The sequence below is a fragment of the Lagopus leucura genome, unplaced genomic scaffold (genome assembly GCF_019238085.1).
Source record: "Lagopus leucura isolate 7727_CA_CO unplaced genomic scaffold, USGS_WTPT01 178-0_obj-0_obj, whole genome shotgun sequence".
Classification (NCBI taxonomy): Eukaryota; Metazoa; Chordata; class Aves; order Galliformes; family Phasianidae; genus Lagopus; species Lagopus leucura.
In genome coordinates, this window is record NW_024966726.1 from 1 (window position 1) to 18,167 (window position 18,167).

Sequence of the window (18,167 nt, forward strand, 5' to 3'; positions counted from 1 at the left end):
TGGAGCTGGATGAGCGCTGTGCTCCTGTGCAACCCAGGCCATTCTGTGGTTCTCTCATTCGTTGATCATTTTACAGCTTCAAAGGATTTGCACCGCACAGAATCGTGTTATTCCAGAGGCAGTGCTGCTATGGCAAAACGACAGCATCCGGAGGTGATGCTCTGCTGTCTGCCTGGAGCTGCTCCGCGTTACCACCCCGCACTTCTCCAGACACACATCCATACCTCAGCGTTCTCAACAGAGGCCTGGTGAGGGCAGCAGAACCTCTATTGCTTTGCTCTGCATTCAGACATAAGGAAAAGAGGATTAAATCCAAACGGCTGCGCACTTCCAGCGCCCTCTGCTCAGCCAGGTGTTACTGTCGGGAGTTTCAAAGCAGGCTGGGGGAACCTGATGTTTCTCCTCTTCATATGCTGGTGCTGGAAGAAATGGCAGTATCCTGCTTTGCAGCCAAGGAGAAATCTGCAGAAAGTAAAGCCAGGTCATGTGGGGCAATGCAGGAAGTGCTGCAGGCGGCCACATCCTCTTCTCATGCTTTTTCCATAATGTCCATCCATCCTTTTGCTCCAGCTGTGTTCGTTAGAGGGAAAGCTCTGATTTGAGATGGAGGGGATGAAATAGGGCACAAGCTATTTAAATGCCAAGGAAGAAGAGGTGAGAGGGAAAATCCCCCTCTTTGATCCTGTAAGGATCAAAGGATGAGAGGTGATGGCCTCACATCGTACCAGGGGAGGGTCAGGTCGGGCGTTAGGGAACATTCTTTCTCCAAAGAGTGGGGATGCTCTGGCACAGCTGCCAAGGGAGGGGGGGTCACCATCCCTCGGGGTATCCCAGAGCCGTGGGGATGTGGCACTGAGGAACGTGGGCAGTGGGCTGGGGGTGGGGATCCTGGAGGGCTTTTCCAGCCTTCATGCTTCTAAACAACAGCAGAAGGAAGGAAGGATGCTCAGCTGAAGTCCCCGTTTCTCAAGGATTGTAAGAACAACTTTATCTGGGCCAGCAGGAACCCAGCCCACTTATGGCACAAGAGATGCCTGGACAACAGGAAGGATAGAGCCCAGCAGCGCCACCTCACACTGTCCCCATCCTCCCCCTGACCCCACAGCACTTCCCCACTGAGACAGGAACAATTACACCACGTTCATTAGCACAGCCCTGTGCAGCAGCAGCTGCTCGTTTGGAACGATTCACTCCCTCCTCCGCTGGAGGGAATTGGTGCACAGCAGCTGCGCTTTGATATCAAACTTGATAAGCAAGCAGACAGCTGTGGGAAGGCCTTGAGAGCCGACCTCCCCTGGGTCACTGCTCCCAGAGCTTTCCTTCCCATCCCACGCAGCCCTGGGTATCTGACCTCACCAAATGGATTTTAATAGAGGTGAGGAAAAGGGCTGCTGAGCAGCCGGGCTTATCTCGCCAACCAGAGTGCTTGCAAAGCCCACAGGCTGAGAAGGGCGATGCGTACGTCTGTCTGTCCCCATTGTGAGCTGTGACGGTCGGCCAGCAGTGACAGAGCACTTCTACAGCTCAGGGTCACCCCCAGCCCACAGACAGCGGGTTCAGCCCTCGCCTGTGACTAAAATAGCACATGAACTTTACAGCCATGCGTGCTGTCTGGATTGCTTTGCACCTCCCAGGGAGGATGGCTGGGGGTTGGGGGGATCTCAGCTCTGGATCTGGGATCTCAGGATCAAAGCTGCAGGGATGCAGCACCGAAGCCATTGGCTGCAATGACATCAGCAATGGCTGTAACACCAAGCTACCCACGCGCCGCCACGACACCGAAGCAGCCCACTGGTTTTGCCCAAGTTTATTTCTAGAAATCTGTACAAAAAAACCCACGGGTCCTCTGTCAGATAACAGTCTATGAGATGTGACAGATTCCAGGAATGTGAAGTACCGTCCGCTCGCGTGGAAGAAAGGCACATTTCAGAGCTTGCAACACAGCCGCAGCGCGGAGAAGGCAGACATGCAAGTAGTGCAACGTTTCAGCTTTACACATAAACATGCTGTACTCCGAAGGAATCTCACCACAAGCAGCGTTAGCATCCATGTAAACATCAGAGAAACACTTTAAAATCCACTCACTGCAGATCCTATGCGTGAGAAGGCTACTCCTTTACATTCACTGGACAGAAGAGTTAAAAGCCATCTTTGGGCAGAAGTTACTCCTAGCTTTCCCCAAATGCTTTTAGGCTCCAAACCACCAGCAGCCCCACGGCATTTACCCCGACTGGCTTCCCACGGGTCTGCAGCACTGGGCCACACCATTGCACCACCCCACTGCCCCCGGAGCTCCGTGGCTATGGAGGAGTCCCATTCCTCCTGCAGCACAGCGTTGTGCAAGCAGCACTCGGGACAGACCAGCTCCTAAAGTGACATTCTGAACACAAGTGGTGAAATGCCAGCCACCACAGCATCCCACACAGTGCGGACCGAGGCCCACTGGGCTCTGACATCCTTGGCGTTCCTGCACCTCTCCCCTGGGGTTCTGGTTCTGGTGCTTTCAGAGGAGCTTTTCCGAAGCAGAAAAACTCCTGTGCTGGGTGAGCACGTCTCAGCACAGCTGTCGTGCAACACACCGATAATACTGCTCACAATCCAAGCTCTGCTCTGCTCGTTGGTTGGAAACCAGATGGACGCTGCTCTCCCCCCAGAACAGCTCGCTCAGCAGATGCAGGAACGCTTCTAATCCACCTCTGGCAATCCAACAGCCTTACATAGCAGGTGACAAAGGCAATCGTTTTCCCCCATCCAAATCCTCACAGCAGTGGGGAGTTGTGCTCTTTTGGATAGAAAGAGGTTTGTCATGGGATTGATCCAAAGGAAAGCTTTTCTTTTTTAGATCAGTTTTCACACGTGGTCTAGCAATACGTTAAACATTTCCTTTAGAAGGACACGGACACCCACACACGCTTCCAAAAACGCGATGACGGTTTGGGCTCCCGGAGAAGATGCTTCTGAGGGAAGGAGGTGCTGCTGGGACCCTTCAGTTGACTTCCAGGACCTCAGTCTCTGGCAATCCAAACCTGCCTTTGTACTTGTCAAAGAGCTTGATCAGGGAGTCCACGTACACGCCGTGGTAGAAGTCCACTTCCTTCTGAGATGGGTTGTCGATCTTTGGAATGGTGATGGGCTCACCCACTGGTGGAAAAAGGAAAAAGGAGAGATCCACGTGTTAGGATGAGTGCTTTCATGGAGATCTGTCCTCTTGCACTACCAACATCAGCTCAGCACAGCCACACTGCCATAGCACAGCTTGCTATGCTGGGCCCAGCAGTACAGCCCTCCACAATTCTGAGGACTGAGACCTTGGATGCACTCAAGGCCAAGCTGGATGTGACTCTGGGCAGCCTGGGCTGCTGGTTGGCAACCCTGCATATAGCAGGCAATTGGAAGTAGATGATCATTGTGGTGCTTTTCAACCCAGGCTGTTCTGTGATTCTGTGATTCTATGATTCTAAGACCCAAAGCTGCAGTCCTCATACACTCCCCTGCAGACAGAGGGGAAGAAACAACTTTTTACCCCCGCAGGCATCATGGCTTTGGCCTGGAAGACTCAAAGGCAAATTCTAGGGTCGGCTTTAAGACTTAGTTATTAGATCACACTGCTGGTCCCAGGAACACAATGGGGCAGGCTGCTTCTGATACGTCCAAAACCAGGGGAGGGAACAGCCACAGTTTCATCCAAAATGAGCCCATTTGGTAAAGCTGCTGGGAGCAGAATGTGACAGAGGTCTTGTAGACTCTGGAAGCTATAGTAGCTCACTCTTGGCTTTGCATAGCAGTAAAATGGACTTGTATCATCAAGACCCCAAGACCAAGCCAGAGCATGGATATGGCACAGATTCACTTACGTGGTACCAAGAGAAGCACACAGTATATTTATCCAAAGACCTTACCAACAGTGGTGATGGGCTTGGAGTATGGCAGCAAGCCCCACGTGTTCGAGGAGAAGAGCCCGCGGCCATGGAAGATGCATGGAGCAAAGCCAATGTGCTTCTGAAACTTCTTCTGAACCCATCTTCCCCAGGAGCCCTCCTCAAAGATCACCTGCTTGTACACTTCGTTCTCCCCAAAAGAGTAGACAGGAACCAAGTCGGCACTAGAAGGATGAAGAGGTGCTGTACCCCACGTGCCCTGGGCTGCAGCCCATATTACAGCCCCACAACCACCTTGCACTTTCCAGGCTGCACCTTGCAGACGTTACTGGATGTTATATGGCTTGAAAGTGAGACGGGAGGTTTGGGTTGGATGTTAGCAGGAAGTTTTGGAGGCAGAGGGTGGTGAGGCAGTGGCACAGGTTGCCCAAGGAGGCTGTGGATGCCCCATCCATCCCTGCAGGCATTCAAGGCCAGGCTGGATGTGGCTCTGGGCAGCCTGGGCTGCTGGTTGGCGACCTGCACACAGCAGGGCTTGGAGCTGGATGAGCGCTGTGCTCCTTTGCAGCCCAGGCCATTCTGTCATTCCATGATTCTATCCCAGGCAGCTTCTTACCCCTGCCCGTGCTCAGAGCAGGCAGACAAGACAGGGCGATGTGTCTGAGGCTTTGAGCACACAGTCATGCAGCACAGCAGGGGATGGCAGCCCCTTCCACGCACTGGCAGTGCTGCTCTATCCTGCGTGCCATCTCTTACCCGTGCCGCAGTGCCAGTTTCACAAATCCCTTCCTGTTCCTCAGTGTCACCGAGTTCTTCCCGGGGGTGCAGTTGAGGGACTCTGCTGCTCCTCCCACCACGATGATGATGGCATTGCCGCTGCCGTTCTTGGACAAGATGTAGTCTATGCTGTCACGGTTCACGGGACATATACCTGCAATAGTCAGGGAGAGAGGAAGGTCATGCTGCAACCAAACCACACCTGGATGGCTCTGGGGCACCAGCAACACCTCTGGCCTCGACTGCAAGTTGAGCTGCACTCCCAATGTCCCCACGGACATGGAGAAGGGCTGGGTGTACTGGCAGGTTCCCTGTTCTTTGACTATGCTGGTAGTCTGATTTGGTCCTGGACAAACTGCATCACCACCAGCTCTCAAGAAGCTGTAGGAGCTGGCTTAGCCTTGGGGTGGAAGCAAAGAGCTACATTATTTTGATGGCTACCAGGCTGAACCCAACCAGCTTCTCAGCAGAGCAAGGGGTGAAATAAGCCATTCTGTGAGGATGCTTTGGTGATATGAAGAACTGAGAAACCTTCCTGAGGTGGATCCATCCCCTCCCATGTGGCACTGAAGTCTTTGCAGTGATACTCCCCAGAGCCGGTATGGAATCATAGGGCATCCCAGGTTGGGAGGGACCCATAAGAATCTCTGAGTCCAACTCCTGGATCCACACAGTACCCAAAAAAGCAGGCCGCAGCACCATACAGGATGGGTAAAGTCAATTAATGCCCTTCAGAAACCTAATCATGAGCTAAGACTTGGCTAGAAGGCTGCACTGAGATACTTGTTTTACAAGACAGTTATTGGTGGTGAGTGGTATGGATTATATGGATCATGTCTTAATTGCTCCAGGAGCAACAAACAGTTGACTTCACTATTCAGTTCATGGCCTTTCAAGCCTTACTCCCCTGTCTCTTTGCAACTCTTGAGCATCCTTACTCTGAAAGGGATGTTCAGGCCATAGAGAAGCCTTTCCCGGAGGTAACTGACATTATTTCCTCTGCCCAGCCACAGCCTATGAGCCCTTCATCACTCAAACAGTGCAATTCATAAAGAACACCAGGCCTATTTATTCTGCAAGTCTGGGGGTTGGACTCACTGATCTCTGGAGGTCCTTTCTAACCCCTGCAATTCCATGATTACAGCCCTGTGACCCATCTGTAGGAAGACTTCCAGGGCCGGGGCTCTTCTCAACAGCTGAAGCCACACAATACCCCCAAAGTGCGACTGGATGAAGAGAGCATCCATCATAGGCCTAAAACCTACCTATGTGCCACCTCATGGTGTGAGATGCACAAGTAGAACATGTTGTACAGCTATTGACAGGCTGAGGGAGCTGGGCTTGTTCAGCCTGGAGGAGAGAAGGCTGGGGGTGACCTCAGTGCAGCCTGCAGTGCCTGAAGGGAGCCTGCAGACAGGAGGGGAGTCAGCTCTGTGAAAGGGGAGATGGCAGCAGGACGAGGGGAAATGGTTTGGAGTTGAAGGAGGGCAGCTGGAGGTTGGATGTCAGGGGGAAGTTGTTTAGAGAGAGAGTGGTGAGGTGCTGGAACAGCTGCCCAGAGAGGCTGTGATGCCCCGTCCATCTCTGAAGGTGTTCAAGGCCAGGTTGGATGGGGCCCTGGGCAGCCTGGGCTGCTGTGAGATGGGGAGGTTGGTGGCCCTGCATTGCTGGGGGTTTGGAGCTTCGTGATCCTTGAGCTCCCTTCCAACCCAAACCATTCTGTGATGCTGTGATTCTATTACACTCATGTTTCAAAGATTAGGGAATTGGATTTGGAGCGTTGGACTCGATGATTTCTGGAGGTCCCTTCCCTACAGTTCCATGATTCCATATGGCTGCCACAGACCTGTGACCCTTGATTCCCCAAAAAGGGAATCTATGACACTTCAGACAGTTTTACCTTCACCTGCCAGGACCTCCCACCGCTGACTGGGATGACCAGCTTTGCACATCTGCAACTCCAAGTGCCAGATATCTTTAATAAGCCTTTGGACCACAGTGTCTCAGAGCTAAAGGATGAATGCAGAGCAGCAGCAGCCCCAGCTGAAAGGCCATCCAGATCCAACCCCCTCCACCTGCAGGGACGTCTGCCCTGAAGGAGGGGCAGACCCCTCAGAGGCTGAGCCACAGGCAGGGGAAGCATGGAGCTCTTGCACTCACCCCCAGACATTAAGTAATCCCTCAGGATGGGCATCCTGAAGTTCCCAGCCAGGGTTGCCAGGTAGGGCCGGATCCCAGGGAATTTCTGGCTGACTCCCGTGGCCTCTGTGCTGAAGTTGCAAAAGGCTCCCAAGCCCATGATGCCATGTGGATGGTAACCGAAGATGTAATTCCTGGTGGTCAGCAGGTTGTGGGTTTTCACCAGCTGGGAAGGAAAGAGTGAGCTTGCATGAAGGCAGACTTGATGTGGTTTAACAAGAAACAGCAATCAACAAGTCCATGCTACGGTCCTGCTGCTTTTGTCTCCCTTCCCCCAAGAACAGCAGAATGGGCTGCTCTGGATTTTGGGTTACACTGAGGGTTGCAACTCAGACTTCATGAATAAACAGACAGATCTCAGTCACCAGGAGGACAGACAGCCGCGCAGGGGCAGAGGCAGCCTGCAGCAGCCTGCGCCCTTTGTTCCTCCACTCCTCCCAAAGGTGTTGCTGCAGGCCTGCAGCCCAAACCAACCCAGTTCCTCGCAGTGCTGTAACCGCAGCTACGCCTCCCTCCCGAGCCCTTGGCTCCATAGCAGCTCACACCCCGCTATGAAACGAAAGATCAGCCTCCCATAGCATGAGCAAGTTTGTTTAACAGCTGAAAAAAGTCACTGTTCCATCCGCCTGCTGGGCACCCTCCAGGAAGGAGGAATGCTGGCGGGGTGGCTCAGCACTGCAGGCGTTCAGGAGATGCTGTGCTGAGCTCATGGGACACCTCCACCATCCCCAGCAGTGCTGATTGCTGCAGGATGTGTTCCAGCAGCAGAGAGCACACTGCTCTGGGGTTGCAAACATCCCCTCATCACTCATCTGCCTGGATACCATGGGCACCCCAAAGTGTCCATGCCCTCGTCCCACTAATGCCAGTGGATCTGGAGTTTGTTTTGCACTATAAGTAGCATCAACATCGCAGGCATCAGAGCATCTTCCTGAGGCTGTAGGGTGCAGCAGCACTGCTGCATCACCCTGCACCCTAAGGCCCATAGAAACAAGTTGCTAACACCTTTTCCTCTGTTAAGACAAGAGTAGGGATCACTTTCATTTTTATTGCATTTGGGACCATTCTTGCCAACTGCAGCTCTCAGACCGAGGCAGCACCCACATGATTCAGCTGCACCTCCAGCACCACGAGCCGACCTGCTGCACTGCAGCCCCCAGAGGCGCATGCAAAGGTCCCCCCATGTCAACTCCCACTGGAAAAGGCTCAGCTTTCCGAGATGTCACACCACTGTCCTGTCCAAGAAGCCCTTCGGCAGCAGCCAAATCCGTGCTGTTGAATCACAGAGCTGAAGTCCAATTGCAACACGCTGGTCCAGTGCCCAGAAATTGGATTCCTTCCTCCTGCTGCCCTCCATGCACTATTTTAGACCACAGCTGCAGCATGGCATGACAGGACAAGGGGAATGGTTTGAAAGTGAGCCAGGGGAGGTTTGGGTTGGATGTGAGGAGGAAGTTTTGGAGGCAGAGGGTGGTGAGGCAGTGGCACAGGTTGCCCAAGGAGGCTGTGGATGCCCCATCCATCCCTGCAGGCATTCAAGGCCAGGCTGGATGTGGCTCTGGGCAGCCTGGGCTGCTGGTTGGCGACCTGCACACAGCAGGGCTTGGAGCTGGATGAGCGCTGTGCTCCTTTGTAGCCCAGGCCGTTCTGTGACATGGCAGTGGGCTGAACAAACTGACTGCATCCCACCACACTTCCCCTGAGCTCAGAGGTCACTTGGGGTGCTTGTGGTTTTGCAGCAGCTCCATAGAGCCCCATGCTCCATGTCACACCAATCCATCTTTTATCCCTTTCTGCCTAATTAGCAGATGACTTCCCCCCAGCTTGACCAGGTAGGGCTCCAAGACTGATCAGAGGGAAAGAAAGCAGAGATGCAGTAAGTGGGGTTCAGCCCCTCCATCCTCAGCTCTTGCTGGTAGGAGAGACTCAGAATCCAGGCTGTGGTTGGACCAATCACAGAATGATAGAATGGCCTGGGCTGCAAAGGAGCACAGCGCTCATCCAGCTCCAAGCCCTGCTGTGTGCAGGTCGCCAACCAGCAGCCCAGGCTGCCCAGAGCCACATCCAGCCTGGCCTTGAATGCCTGCAGGGATGGATGGGGCATCCACAGCCTCCTTGGGCAACCTGTTCCACTGAATGCAGAGCCTTCTCTTCTCCAAAGCTCTTCTTAGAGGCAGGTGGGGGCACTAAGGAGGACAGCCCATCCTCTGCCTGCACCAAACTCTGTGTCTTTAAGAGGAAGCCACCTGCAGCAGGGAGCTGCACTTGTGTCCCTGGAGCACAAGCTGAGCTCTATCAAGCCAGGGTTGGCTCCCACCCCACCACGCTGTGCTGCTGCTGCCATCCCAGGGCAGCACTCAGCTCCAGCCCCTCAGCCATGTGAAGGACACGTGGTGCCCATGCAGAGCCCTTCACTGCGTGCACCCAGCCGGGCCTCAGCCCAGCAGCCCAGCTCCCTCCAACAGTTATAGGGTTACACTTCTCTTGGCACGGGTACCGCAGTGGGGCTGGCACAGGACAGAAGGCACGCAGGGAGCCAGCTCATCTGTGACAAGGACAAGGGAAGTATCTGCTGTTCAGATATGCTTTTCCTCAGCAATTTGCCCCATGCAGGATTGCCACTGCCCTCCACAGGCTGCCCCTTGCCAGGTGGGTTGGGGAGCCTGTCTTACAGCCAACCCACAGGAGAATGCATCTTCCTCCTGCCCATGGAATCCAGGGCAGCCCAGCACCAGCAGGCACCAAGTCTATATGGCTGTGCAGCATCTGCAAGCTGTGCTCAGAATGGAATCATGAAGGCTGGAAATGATCGCTAAGGTCATCCAGCCCAACCCCAGCCCGTCCCACCACGCCACTGCCACATCCCTCAGTGCCACATCCCCACAGCTCACAGAGATGGTGACCCCTAACCCACCCAGGCAGCCTGACCTCTCTTTGGAGAAGGGATTTTTCCACTCAAAGTCTTCTCCAGCCCCACTCAGCCCCGAGTTCCCCATAGCCTCAATGCTCCCATGGCAAAACAAAGGCAGTGCATCCCTGCTGCATCCCACCCAGCTGGGACTGAAGCTGGACCTTCACCCTGCTGTGCTAACACACCCAATCCCAGCCTGGGACGGAGCACATCTCACCAAGAGCAAAGGTCTCTCCACCTGCCCCACTGTTAACACAGGCACATTTCCTTAAACAGATCTAACCCTGCCCACTGAAGCAGTAAAGCAGCACAATTAAGAAAGAACACCCTACTGTTAAATACATTGGAGTGCCAAATACACTCAAAGAATGACAGTGCCAGCTGTGGGAACAGGAAAGGTAAGGGACATGTGCAAGTGGAGAAAGAGCTGGCAGAGACTGCTGCTGTGCACCAGGAGCAAAGAGCAGAACGAAGGGGAGAGGTTGGGCTGTGCTCTGAGCAGAGATCACTGAAGCATGCAGAGAGCAGAAAATCAGAGCTGCTCTGTCAGGATCTGCATATTAGCTTGCAAAAGGATGGAATGGTTAGCTGCAGCACATCCAAGAGAGTGGTGAGGTGCTGGAACAGCTGCCCAGAGAGGCTGTGATGCCCCGTCCATCCCTGCAGGTGCTGGAGGCCAGGTTGGATGGGGCCCTGGGCAGCCTGGGCTGCTGTGAGATGGGCAGGTTGGTGGCCCTGCATTGGTGGGGGGTTGGAGCTTCGTGATCCTTGAGGTCCCTTCCAACCCAAACCATTCTATGATTCTCAGAGCAGCCTGGCAGGAGCACAGCTTGTCTTTTCCCCATAGCCAGTGAGGACAAGATGCACCACGTTTGCCTCTGGACCAGCCTCTCTCCTAATGAAAGAGGAATAAATACGTTACCCAAGGAACTCCTGTGCCCTTCATGAACCCAAGCTGCTCAGGTGGTTGGTACCATTCCCTACAACAGATTACAGGGACGCTTCATCCTGTGGGAGCAGTCCCATAACTGCACCTCCAGCACCTCCCAGCCCCACAGCAGCAAGCATGCTGTTTCCCCACAGGATGCAAGAGCAACCCCACAGCTCTCACCCCTCAGGTTCTGCCCTCTGCTTAACACTTTCTGTGGGGTTCTGTGAACCTTGCACAACTCTACAGCCATGAAAGAATTGCAGCCGTGTGAGCCAGCATTTGTCTCACAGCAGAATCTTATCACAGCTTATCTGTCTGCCCCATCTCATTTCTACACACACTTCACCAACCCAGCTGCGTGCTCTGTTGAGGAGATGCATCATTACAGTGGTGCCTTTGAATCAAATCCCTGGGACAGAACAGCTCTCTTTAACTTTCAGCTGTAGCAAGAAGGCAGGGCTTGCTGCAATGCATTTAAAACCTTTCTCCTCCATTACAGCATGCTCTTTTCTCCACGACTACAAGACCTACCACCACTGGCAGCCCGTGCAGTCAAAATATTTTCCACGTCCACCTAAATCACCAAGAATTACCCACCAGCAGTAGCAGGGATTTGCTCACCAGCAGCACATTCCTTCACCTAGGTGTTTCAGGTGGCTTTGGGAAGGAGGAATCCAGCCTGTGCTGCTTTGGCTTCCCACAAAACTGCATCCTCTGCCTCCTGAGGTGGCACTATGGGAGCTGGGGGGGTTCATTCACAAGCCTGGCCACGGTGCCTCCCTTTTGCTCATCCTGAATGAGCAAAGCAGCCTTATGTAACTGTCCTCCCACCTGCACGCCTTTCCAAGAGCACCGAGCTCCCTCCTGCCTCCATTTGCCCTCTGCTCACTCCCAGGTCCTTTGAGGCACGCAGCCCCTCTCCAACACACCTGGGATATCAGGGGAGGAGCAACACAAGCAGAGAACAGAAGCGGTTCCCACTGCTGGGTGCCCACAGCCACGCAGCAGAGGGATGTCAGAGCTAAAGCCACTGCTCCTCACGAAGCAGCACTGCTGGTGCATGGCATTCCCAGCTATCCATCCCCGTTATGCGGCTGTCAAACTGGAATAACTGGAAAACAGAGCAGAACTGAGGGAGATTTATGAGCAGGGAGCAGAGACGGTGCCAGGCACAAAGCAGGACTGCTGCACGTCAGACAGGGAGCCTGCTACAAGCAAGGCTGCCTCAAGGAGTCTGGTGATGAAAGCACCAGAAGAACCCCTGCAAATCGTACTACCACAATTATTCATGTCTGATTTCACAAGCACAGCTGCTGCAAGCTGCTCTACTGCATCGTCCTGCTTGTAGGCCAATGTCACAGATAGAACCACGTGCCCAAAGTCGTCTCCACGGCGGATATTACGACTAAGTCTGAAGCATAAGACCCATAGCACAGAGTTCAGCTGTTACTCACTCTTATTGGAAAATAATCCCTGAAGTACCTCCATATAGCCCAATTTCTCACCCACTGGGATCTTCTTCCCCCTGAAAAGGAAAAGCCACGTTATCAGAGCCATTGGAACAGGTTGCCCAAGGAGGCTGTGGATGCCCCATCCATCCCTGCAGGCATTCAAGGCCAGGCTGGATGTGGCTCTGGGCAGCCTGGGCTGCTGGTTGGCGACCTGCACACAGCAGGGCTTGGAGCTGGATGAGCGCTGTGCTCCTTTGCAACCCAGGCCATGCTGTCATTCTATCATTTGCAACAGCACAGACCCCATGGCAAAGCCCCATCCAAGCTGCCATGCTGTCACCTGGGCCGTGCAAAAGGACAGCAAGCTACTGAATCTCAGTGTAGAGATTTCCAATACACAGTTAGGCCCAAAATCTCATTGCAAACCCTAAATCCGTTGCAACAAACCAGCAATGATGTAACTGAATATTGTCACTGCATTACCATCAGTACCAATGTAGCTGGGGGCATTGCACAGAACAGTGCTTTCAGGAGGAGACTCAGCCGAGTCCCACCAAAAGGGGAAGGCACCCATCACAAGGAAGGGCAGCTTTGCCCTAACAGGAAGATGAGGAGACAGATATCAGGGGCCAAGTGGGCACGACTTACCTTTCTTTGGTGTATTCCAGTCGAACACCAGCCAGGCTAAATACAGAGCAGCGATCGCCCAGCAATCTGTGCACAGGATGTACATGAGGATTAAAGTGCAAGCAATACCTGGGTGCGTGGAAGGAGAAAACAAGGTGATGTCAGGCTGTGGTCTGCAGAGAGCATTCCTGCTTGCATTAAGAGCTGCAGTGCAGACCCCATACCACTGCCTACATAGAATTCACTTCTTATGCACTAACATTGTCCAAAAACTGAAAAGCTAAGAAGCTTCGCTCCGGGCCAGAGGCCGCTGCTTACCCATGACGAGGAACGTGAGGACCCACTGCAGCACGGAGATGATCTGCAGTTGTTTCTCTACTTTGGATTTAGACAGCCAGAACAAGTCCTGCAGAGCAGAAAGAATGCTCGACCCCGTACCTACGGACAAAGCCAAAAGCAAATCACATGGCGTACTGCTGGAATGGGCTCCAAGCCTGGCTGGGTCCCCACCCGTGGCCACAGGCACCTCCAGACACTGGAACAGCCCGGTGAGATGGAGATCAGCCCCTGCAGACCACAGGCAGGCACACAGCGGGCTGTGCTCACCCACCATTGCACAGTGCTGTGCTCACCGCGAGACCCAGCAAGGGAAACGATGGTGGTTTTTCTATAGCATGGAGGAGGAGGAGGTGAAAGCCGCTTCCAGTCAATAAACAGAACCCAAAAAACGTGGTTCCCATGAGGAACCACCTGCTGGGTGCTAAAGATGTGCTCAAACACCTCCAGAAAGCAGCACTTGCACGGAGGTTTTCCTTCGCATCTCGTCATTACTTTTACTATCTGTAAGCCCTATAATTGCTGGCTGGAATGCAAAGCAAGCTGTCAGCCTGGGAGCAAATTAGGAGGTGTGCTGACATACTTCCCTCCCTTCTTAAGGATCAGCCTGTTATTAGAAGGGATGCTGTGCTGCTAAGCAGCTATTACGCTGAATGGGTGCAGCCTTGGCAAACGAGAGCCGCTGCTGCAGCTCTTCAAACAGCAGAGCACCTAAGCAGGAAAGCTCAAATCCTGCAGCAATCCACGTTGGGCCACAAATCTCCAAATCTCATAGCGAGTCAGCGGGCAGAAGAAGCTGTCATGGCTGTGGAGGGGCATGGCTGTGGATGGGGCATGTGAGATCCTGAGCCTCTCAACTCATTTCATAGCTATCGAGTTGGATATTAGGGACATTTCTTCTCCCTAAGAGCCGTGATGCAGCGGCCACAGCTTCCCAGGCAGGTGGTGGGGTCACCATTCCTGGGGGTGGTCAGTAACTGTGGAGATGTGGCACTGAGGACATGGCCAGTGGGCATGGGGGGGTGGGCTGGGGATCGTGGAGGTCTTCTCCAACCTTAACGATTCCATGATTCCACGGAGGGCTGATGGGACACGAAGCCATACTGTGGCTCTGATGATGCCACCAAGGAGCTCCTGGAGCTGCTGAAGGGTCTGAGTAGCTCAGATCCCTTGGGTCGTTCAACACCCAACTGCAACAGGGACACAGCTGGTGTTCTTCCAGCACGGTTTGTTTCAGGTTTATCTGGCTTTACCGTGGTTTATCCAGGCAGGGAGGCAGACCCAAAGGCTCCAGGAGAAGAAATAAACAGGACGTCACGCTCGGGCACCAGAAACCTCAGTCTACAGCACAATAACAGCAGCCAAACGAATGAGCCATGAGGAAGTACAAATGTTACAGATAGTTACAAGCTGGAAGCTTGCTAAAGCCAGGCTTTATCTCATGCGTTCACAAGACAATTAACACGTTCACACATTAACTCTCTGCCAAGGACTACACTTCACCACACAGCTTCCTTGGATGCGAACTGATGCTTATTCAGATGGAAGATGCGGCGCTGGTTGGTGGGCATGGTGACGTTGGGTCAACAGTTGGACCGGATCACCTTAAAGGTCTTTTTCAACCTAAATGATACCATGAAGGCTGAGCCCCTCCAGAGCACAAGGTGCCCCTCCATATCAGAAATGAGGTCTGCCTGACCTCAGCTACATGGCAGGACCAACTCCGAGGTACAGCTGAGCAGAACTGCCTTCCCCACCCCAAAGTATTCTACACCGTGGTTCCACGTTGCTAAAGTTCAATCTCAACTGAAGCTCTTAGCCACAGATCAGCCAACACAGAGGAGCAAAGGTACTTCTCTGAGATAAAATGGGATAAGGAAGGAAACTACAAAGAAGGACAACCTTTAATGCTTTGACGCCAGCATCCTCCCTGCTGCTGTGCCAGAGAAGCAAGGCGGCACCTCAGCAGCTTATGGCCAAAGTGGGTCAGGTTAAGATAAGACAACAATCCCTCACTGAATCATTCAGCTTGGAAAAGCTCTCCAAGATCCCCAACCCACCCCACCCTATCATCCCCACTGCCCATGTCCCTCAGTGCCACATAGAATGGCTTAGAAGGGAGCTCAAGGATCACGAAGCTCCAACCCCCCACCAATGCAGGGCCACCAACCTCCCCATCTCACAGCAGCTCAGGCTGCCCAGGGCCCCATCCAACCTGGCCTCCAACACCTGCAGGGATGGACGGGGCATCACAGCCTCTCTGGGCAGCTGTTCCAGCACCTCACCACTCTCTGAGTAAAGAACTTCCCCCTGACATCCAAACTCCATCTACCCTCCTTGAGTTTAAAACCATTCTCCCTGGTGCTATCACTCTCTACTCTGTAAAAAGTGGATTCCCCTCCTGTTTGCAATGCCCTCTTAAATACTGGAAGGCTGCACTCCTGTGTCTCCTCCACATCCCCACAGTTCCTCTGCATACACACACAGGGACGGGTAGGCAGGGAGATGCCATCACGCAGGCTTTTATTGCGTTGTTGTGGTTGTTTTGTTGTCAGAGCACAGCGACTGAACCCCAGGCACTGGAGGGACACAACCAAGCAGCACCGGAGCTGCCACGCATGGAGCACCGCACCTCTTTGCCTCGGCCCATCTTTGAGCTGCAGGATGCCAACTGAAACCCCCAGACCAGCTCTGGCAGGAGCCTGCTGCCACACTCAACAGGTGTTCAAAGCAGCCCCACGTTGTATTGCTTGGGACGGGCCATAGAGCTGCACGACAGCTGCACGCCTCCCATCCGCAGCCATGGGGTAAATCCACCCCAAATCGCTGCAGGACCCCCATGAGCTGCCCCAGAGCAAAACTGGCCCAAGGAGAGTAAAGAGCTTTCCTCCACTAAGCGGGATTATCTAGAGATGAGGCCAATCACTGTCCCTAACCCACACTCCATTTTGAATTATGCACGTGTCCTAGATCCATGGCCAACACAGCAGGGCAGGCCGCTGAGGTCTGGGGTCAGCCCTACATATTTTATAGGTCTCCTGAATGATTTATTCTCAGCCCTTGGCTCGCAGTTAACTCTCCGTTTAACAGCTCGCGTGCTCTTAATTCAAGTGACCCATTTGGCCTCTGCACGTCGCATCCACGTTGCCTTAAGGACAGGAGATGGGAGAGGGAACACAGGGAGATGTGTGGGATCAGCTGCGAGCTGCTTGGAAGGCAGATCTGTCAGCCCCATATCCACGGGCACACATCCATAGCGGGGTTTTAGACACGGAGGTGGGCAAAACCAAGAGCACAGGGGATAATTCACCAGGTTCAGCACCTCCGAGCTCTGCTAATGAGTCCTTTAATCAACAAGCCAAGCCATTCCCCATCTTTCCAGCCCGAGAGGAATTACCAGCCTTCTCTTTGGGGGCAGCAGCCTTCGGCAGCACAGACGCAGCCACAGCTGAAGGCCCTTCCCAGAGCACGGTGTCAACGCTCTGCCAGCGCACTCCACTCTGCCTGCAAGCCCTGACACATCTGCCACAGCGGCAGAGCGTGGCCACACGCCTCCGTCACGCAAACACTTCTCAGCACTCCTGCGAGACGCCCTGAGCTGCAGGCTCTACTTCCTACTCACGTCCCCCCGCCGCCCCGCAGCAGGAAGCGCTCGGTGGCCGCTCGGTGTCACCGCGGTCACCCAACTTGCTCAGCTCTCCCAGGAAGTCCCTTTGCCAACGCACAGCGCCGCAGGAACAAACAGCTGCACTCCGCGACACAAACCTCGGTTTAGAATCACACGGAGCCTTCCGCTCCCCCGCTGTAAAGCAATAAGAAACAGCCACGCGTTTTTCTCTCTCTTTTTTTTTCCTTCCCCCTTCAGCGTTCAACCTGTTGCTGTAAGGGTGGGGGATCCAGCATCTCTGAGCCAAACCCGCAGCCGCAAGCTGAATTCTGCCTGCGTGTTGATAACGCTTCCTTACCTCCAGAAGGGAGGAGAAAAAAAAGGACCAAAAAATAAAGGAGAAAAGGCTCATTTTTAAGCCAACGCCACACGCCCACGTTTGCCACCCCGATCCGCCAAAGCCGCCTGCAGCAGGGCAGCTCTCCCAGCTCTCCGAGAAGCGAAACCTGCGCAGGGAGCTGCGGCAAAACCCCGCAGCCGCACCTCTCTTCTCCCCATCCTCTCCCCCTGTTGCACGAAGATGTGGGTTCACACTTCACGCCCCAGCCGAACCCCCCCCCCCCCCACCAGGGCCGTCCCGCTCCTCCCCCCGGCTCGGCATCCCCCGGCCTCGCCGCCCCCCGTACCTCGCAGCACCCCCGAGTACGCGGCGATGATGGTTTTCATGGCGGAGGGGATGCGGGGTCCGGCCCGGCCGAGCCCTCGGGATGCAGGGATGGGGGTACGGGGATGGGGGGAGGGAGGGGAAACACGGCTGCACGGCCCCGATGCTGTGGGTGTGTGGGGCGGGCGGCGAGAGAGCGCCCCTATATAGCCCAGGAGGAGGAGGAAGAGGAGGAGGAGGAAGGCGGGGAGAGGCGGGGCGGCACTCGTGGTTCCCTCCGCCCTAACGGGGGCTCTGGGTCCTGGCCGTGCTGCACCCCACGGCCGAGGTTTGCAGGGTGAGGGGCAAAGCCCTATTAGCAAAGCGCTGGGTGGGATACCGTGCTCTCCTTCTCGCCCCACTCGGCTTTGTGCCGGTGTTCGGTGCCCCAGAAGGACTGGGGAGCTCTGGCTCCCTGGAAGCAGTATTAAATTAGTACGAAGGAGAACATCCTAAGAATGTGATTGCCTTCCTGGCTTTGTTCAGCCAGAGTCAGACCTCAGGTTTACCTGAACCACCCACAAAACCCCATAGGATCACAGAACCACTCAGGCTGGAAAAGGAGCTCTGAGATCATCCAGCCCAGCCGCGCACCGACCGCCAGCCCTGCCCCGTAACCGCGTCCCGCAGCACCGCCTTCGTCCTCACTTTTTTCTCCTCTCTGAGAGTTTCAAAGCATTCTGGGCAGCCTGGTCTGCTGGTTGGAGACCCTGCGCACGGCAGGGGGTTGAAACGAGGTGATCTCTG

The 18,167-nt window shown here is 54.4% G+C and overlaps 1 protein-coding gene across 1 annotated transcript; it reads right to left on the minus strand.

Moving 5' to 3' along the window:
• Positions 1–1,792: 1,792 nt before the first annotated feature.
• DGAT2 (diacylglycerol O-acyltransferase 2) lies at positions 1,793–17,540 on the minus strand. Its single transcript, XM_042893399.1, has 8 exons — positions 17,404–17,540; positions 13,093–13,212; positions 12,796–12,903; positions 12,151–12,221; positions 6,816–7,020; positions 4,635–4,809; positions 3,900–4,102; positions 1,793–3,141 (listed from the first exon to the last, which is right to left on the minus strand). The coding sequence occupies exons 1-8, from the start codon at positions 17,441–17,443 to the stop codon at positions 2,987–2,989; spliced, it is 1,077 nt and encodes a 358-aa protein (XP_042749333.1). The 5' UTR covers positions 17,444–17,540; the 3' UTR covers positions 1,793–2,986.
• Between the last annotated feature and the right edge of the window lie 627 nt (positions 17,541–18,167).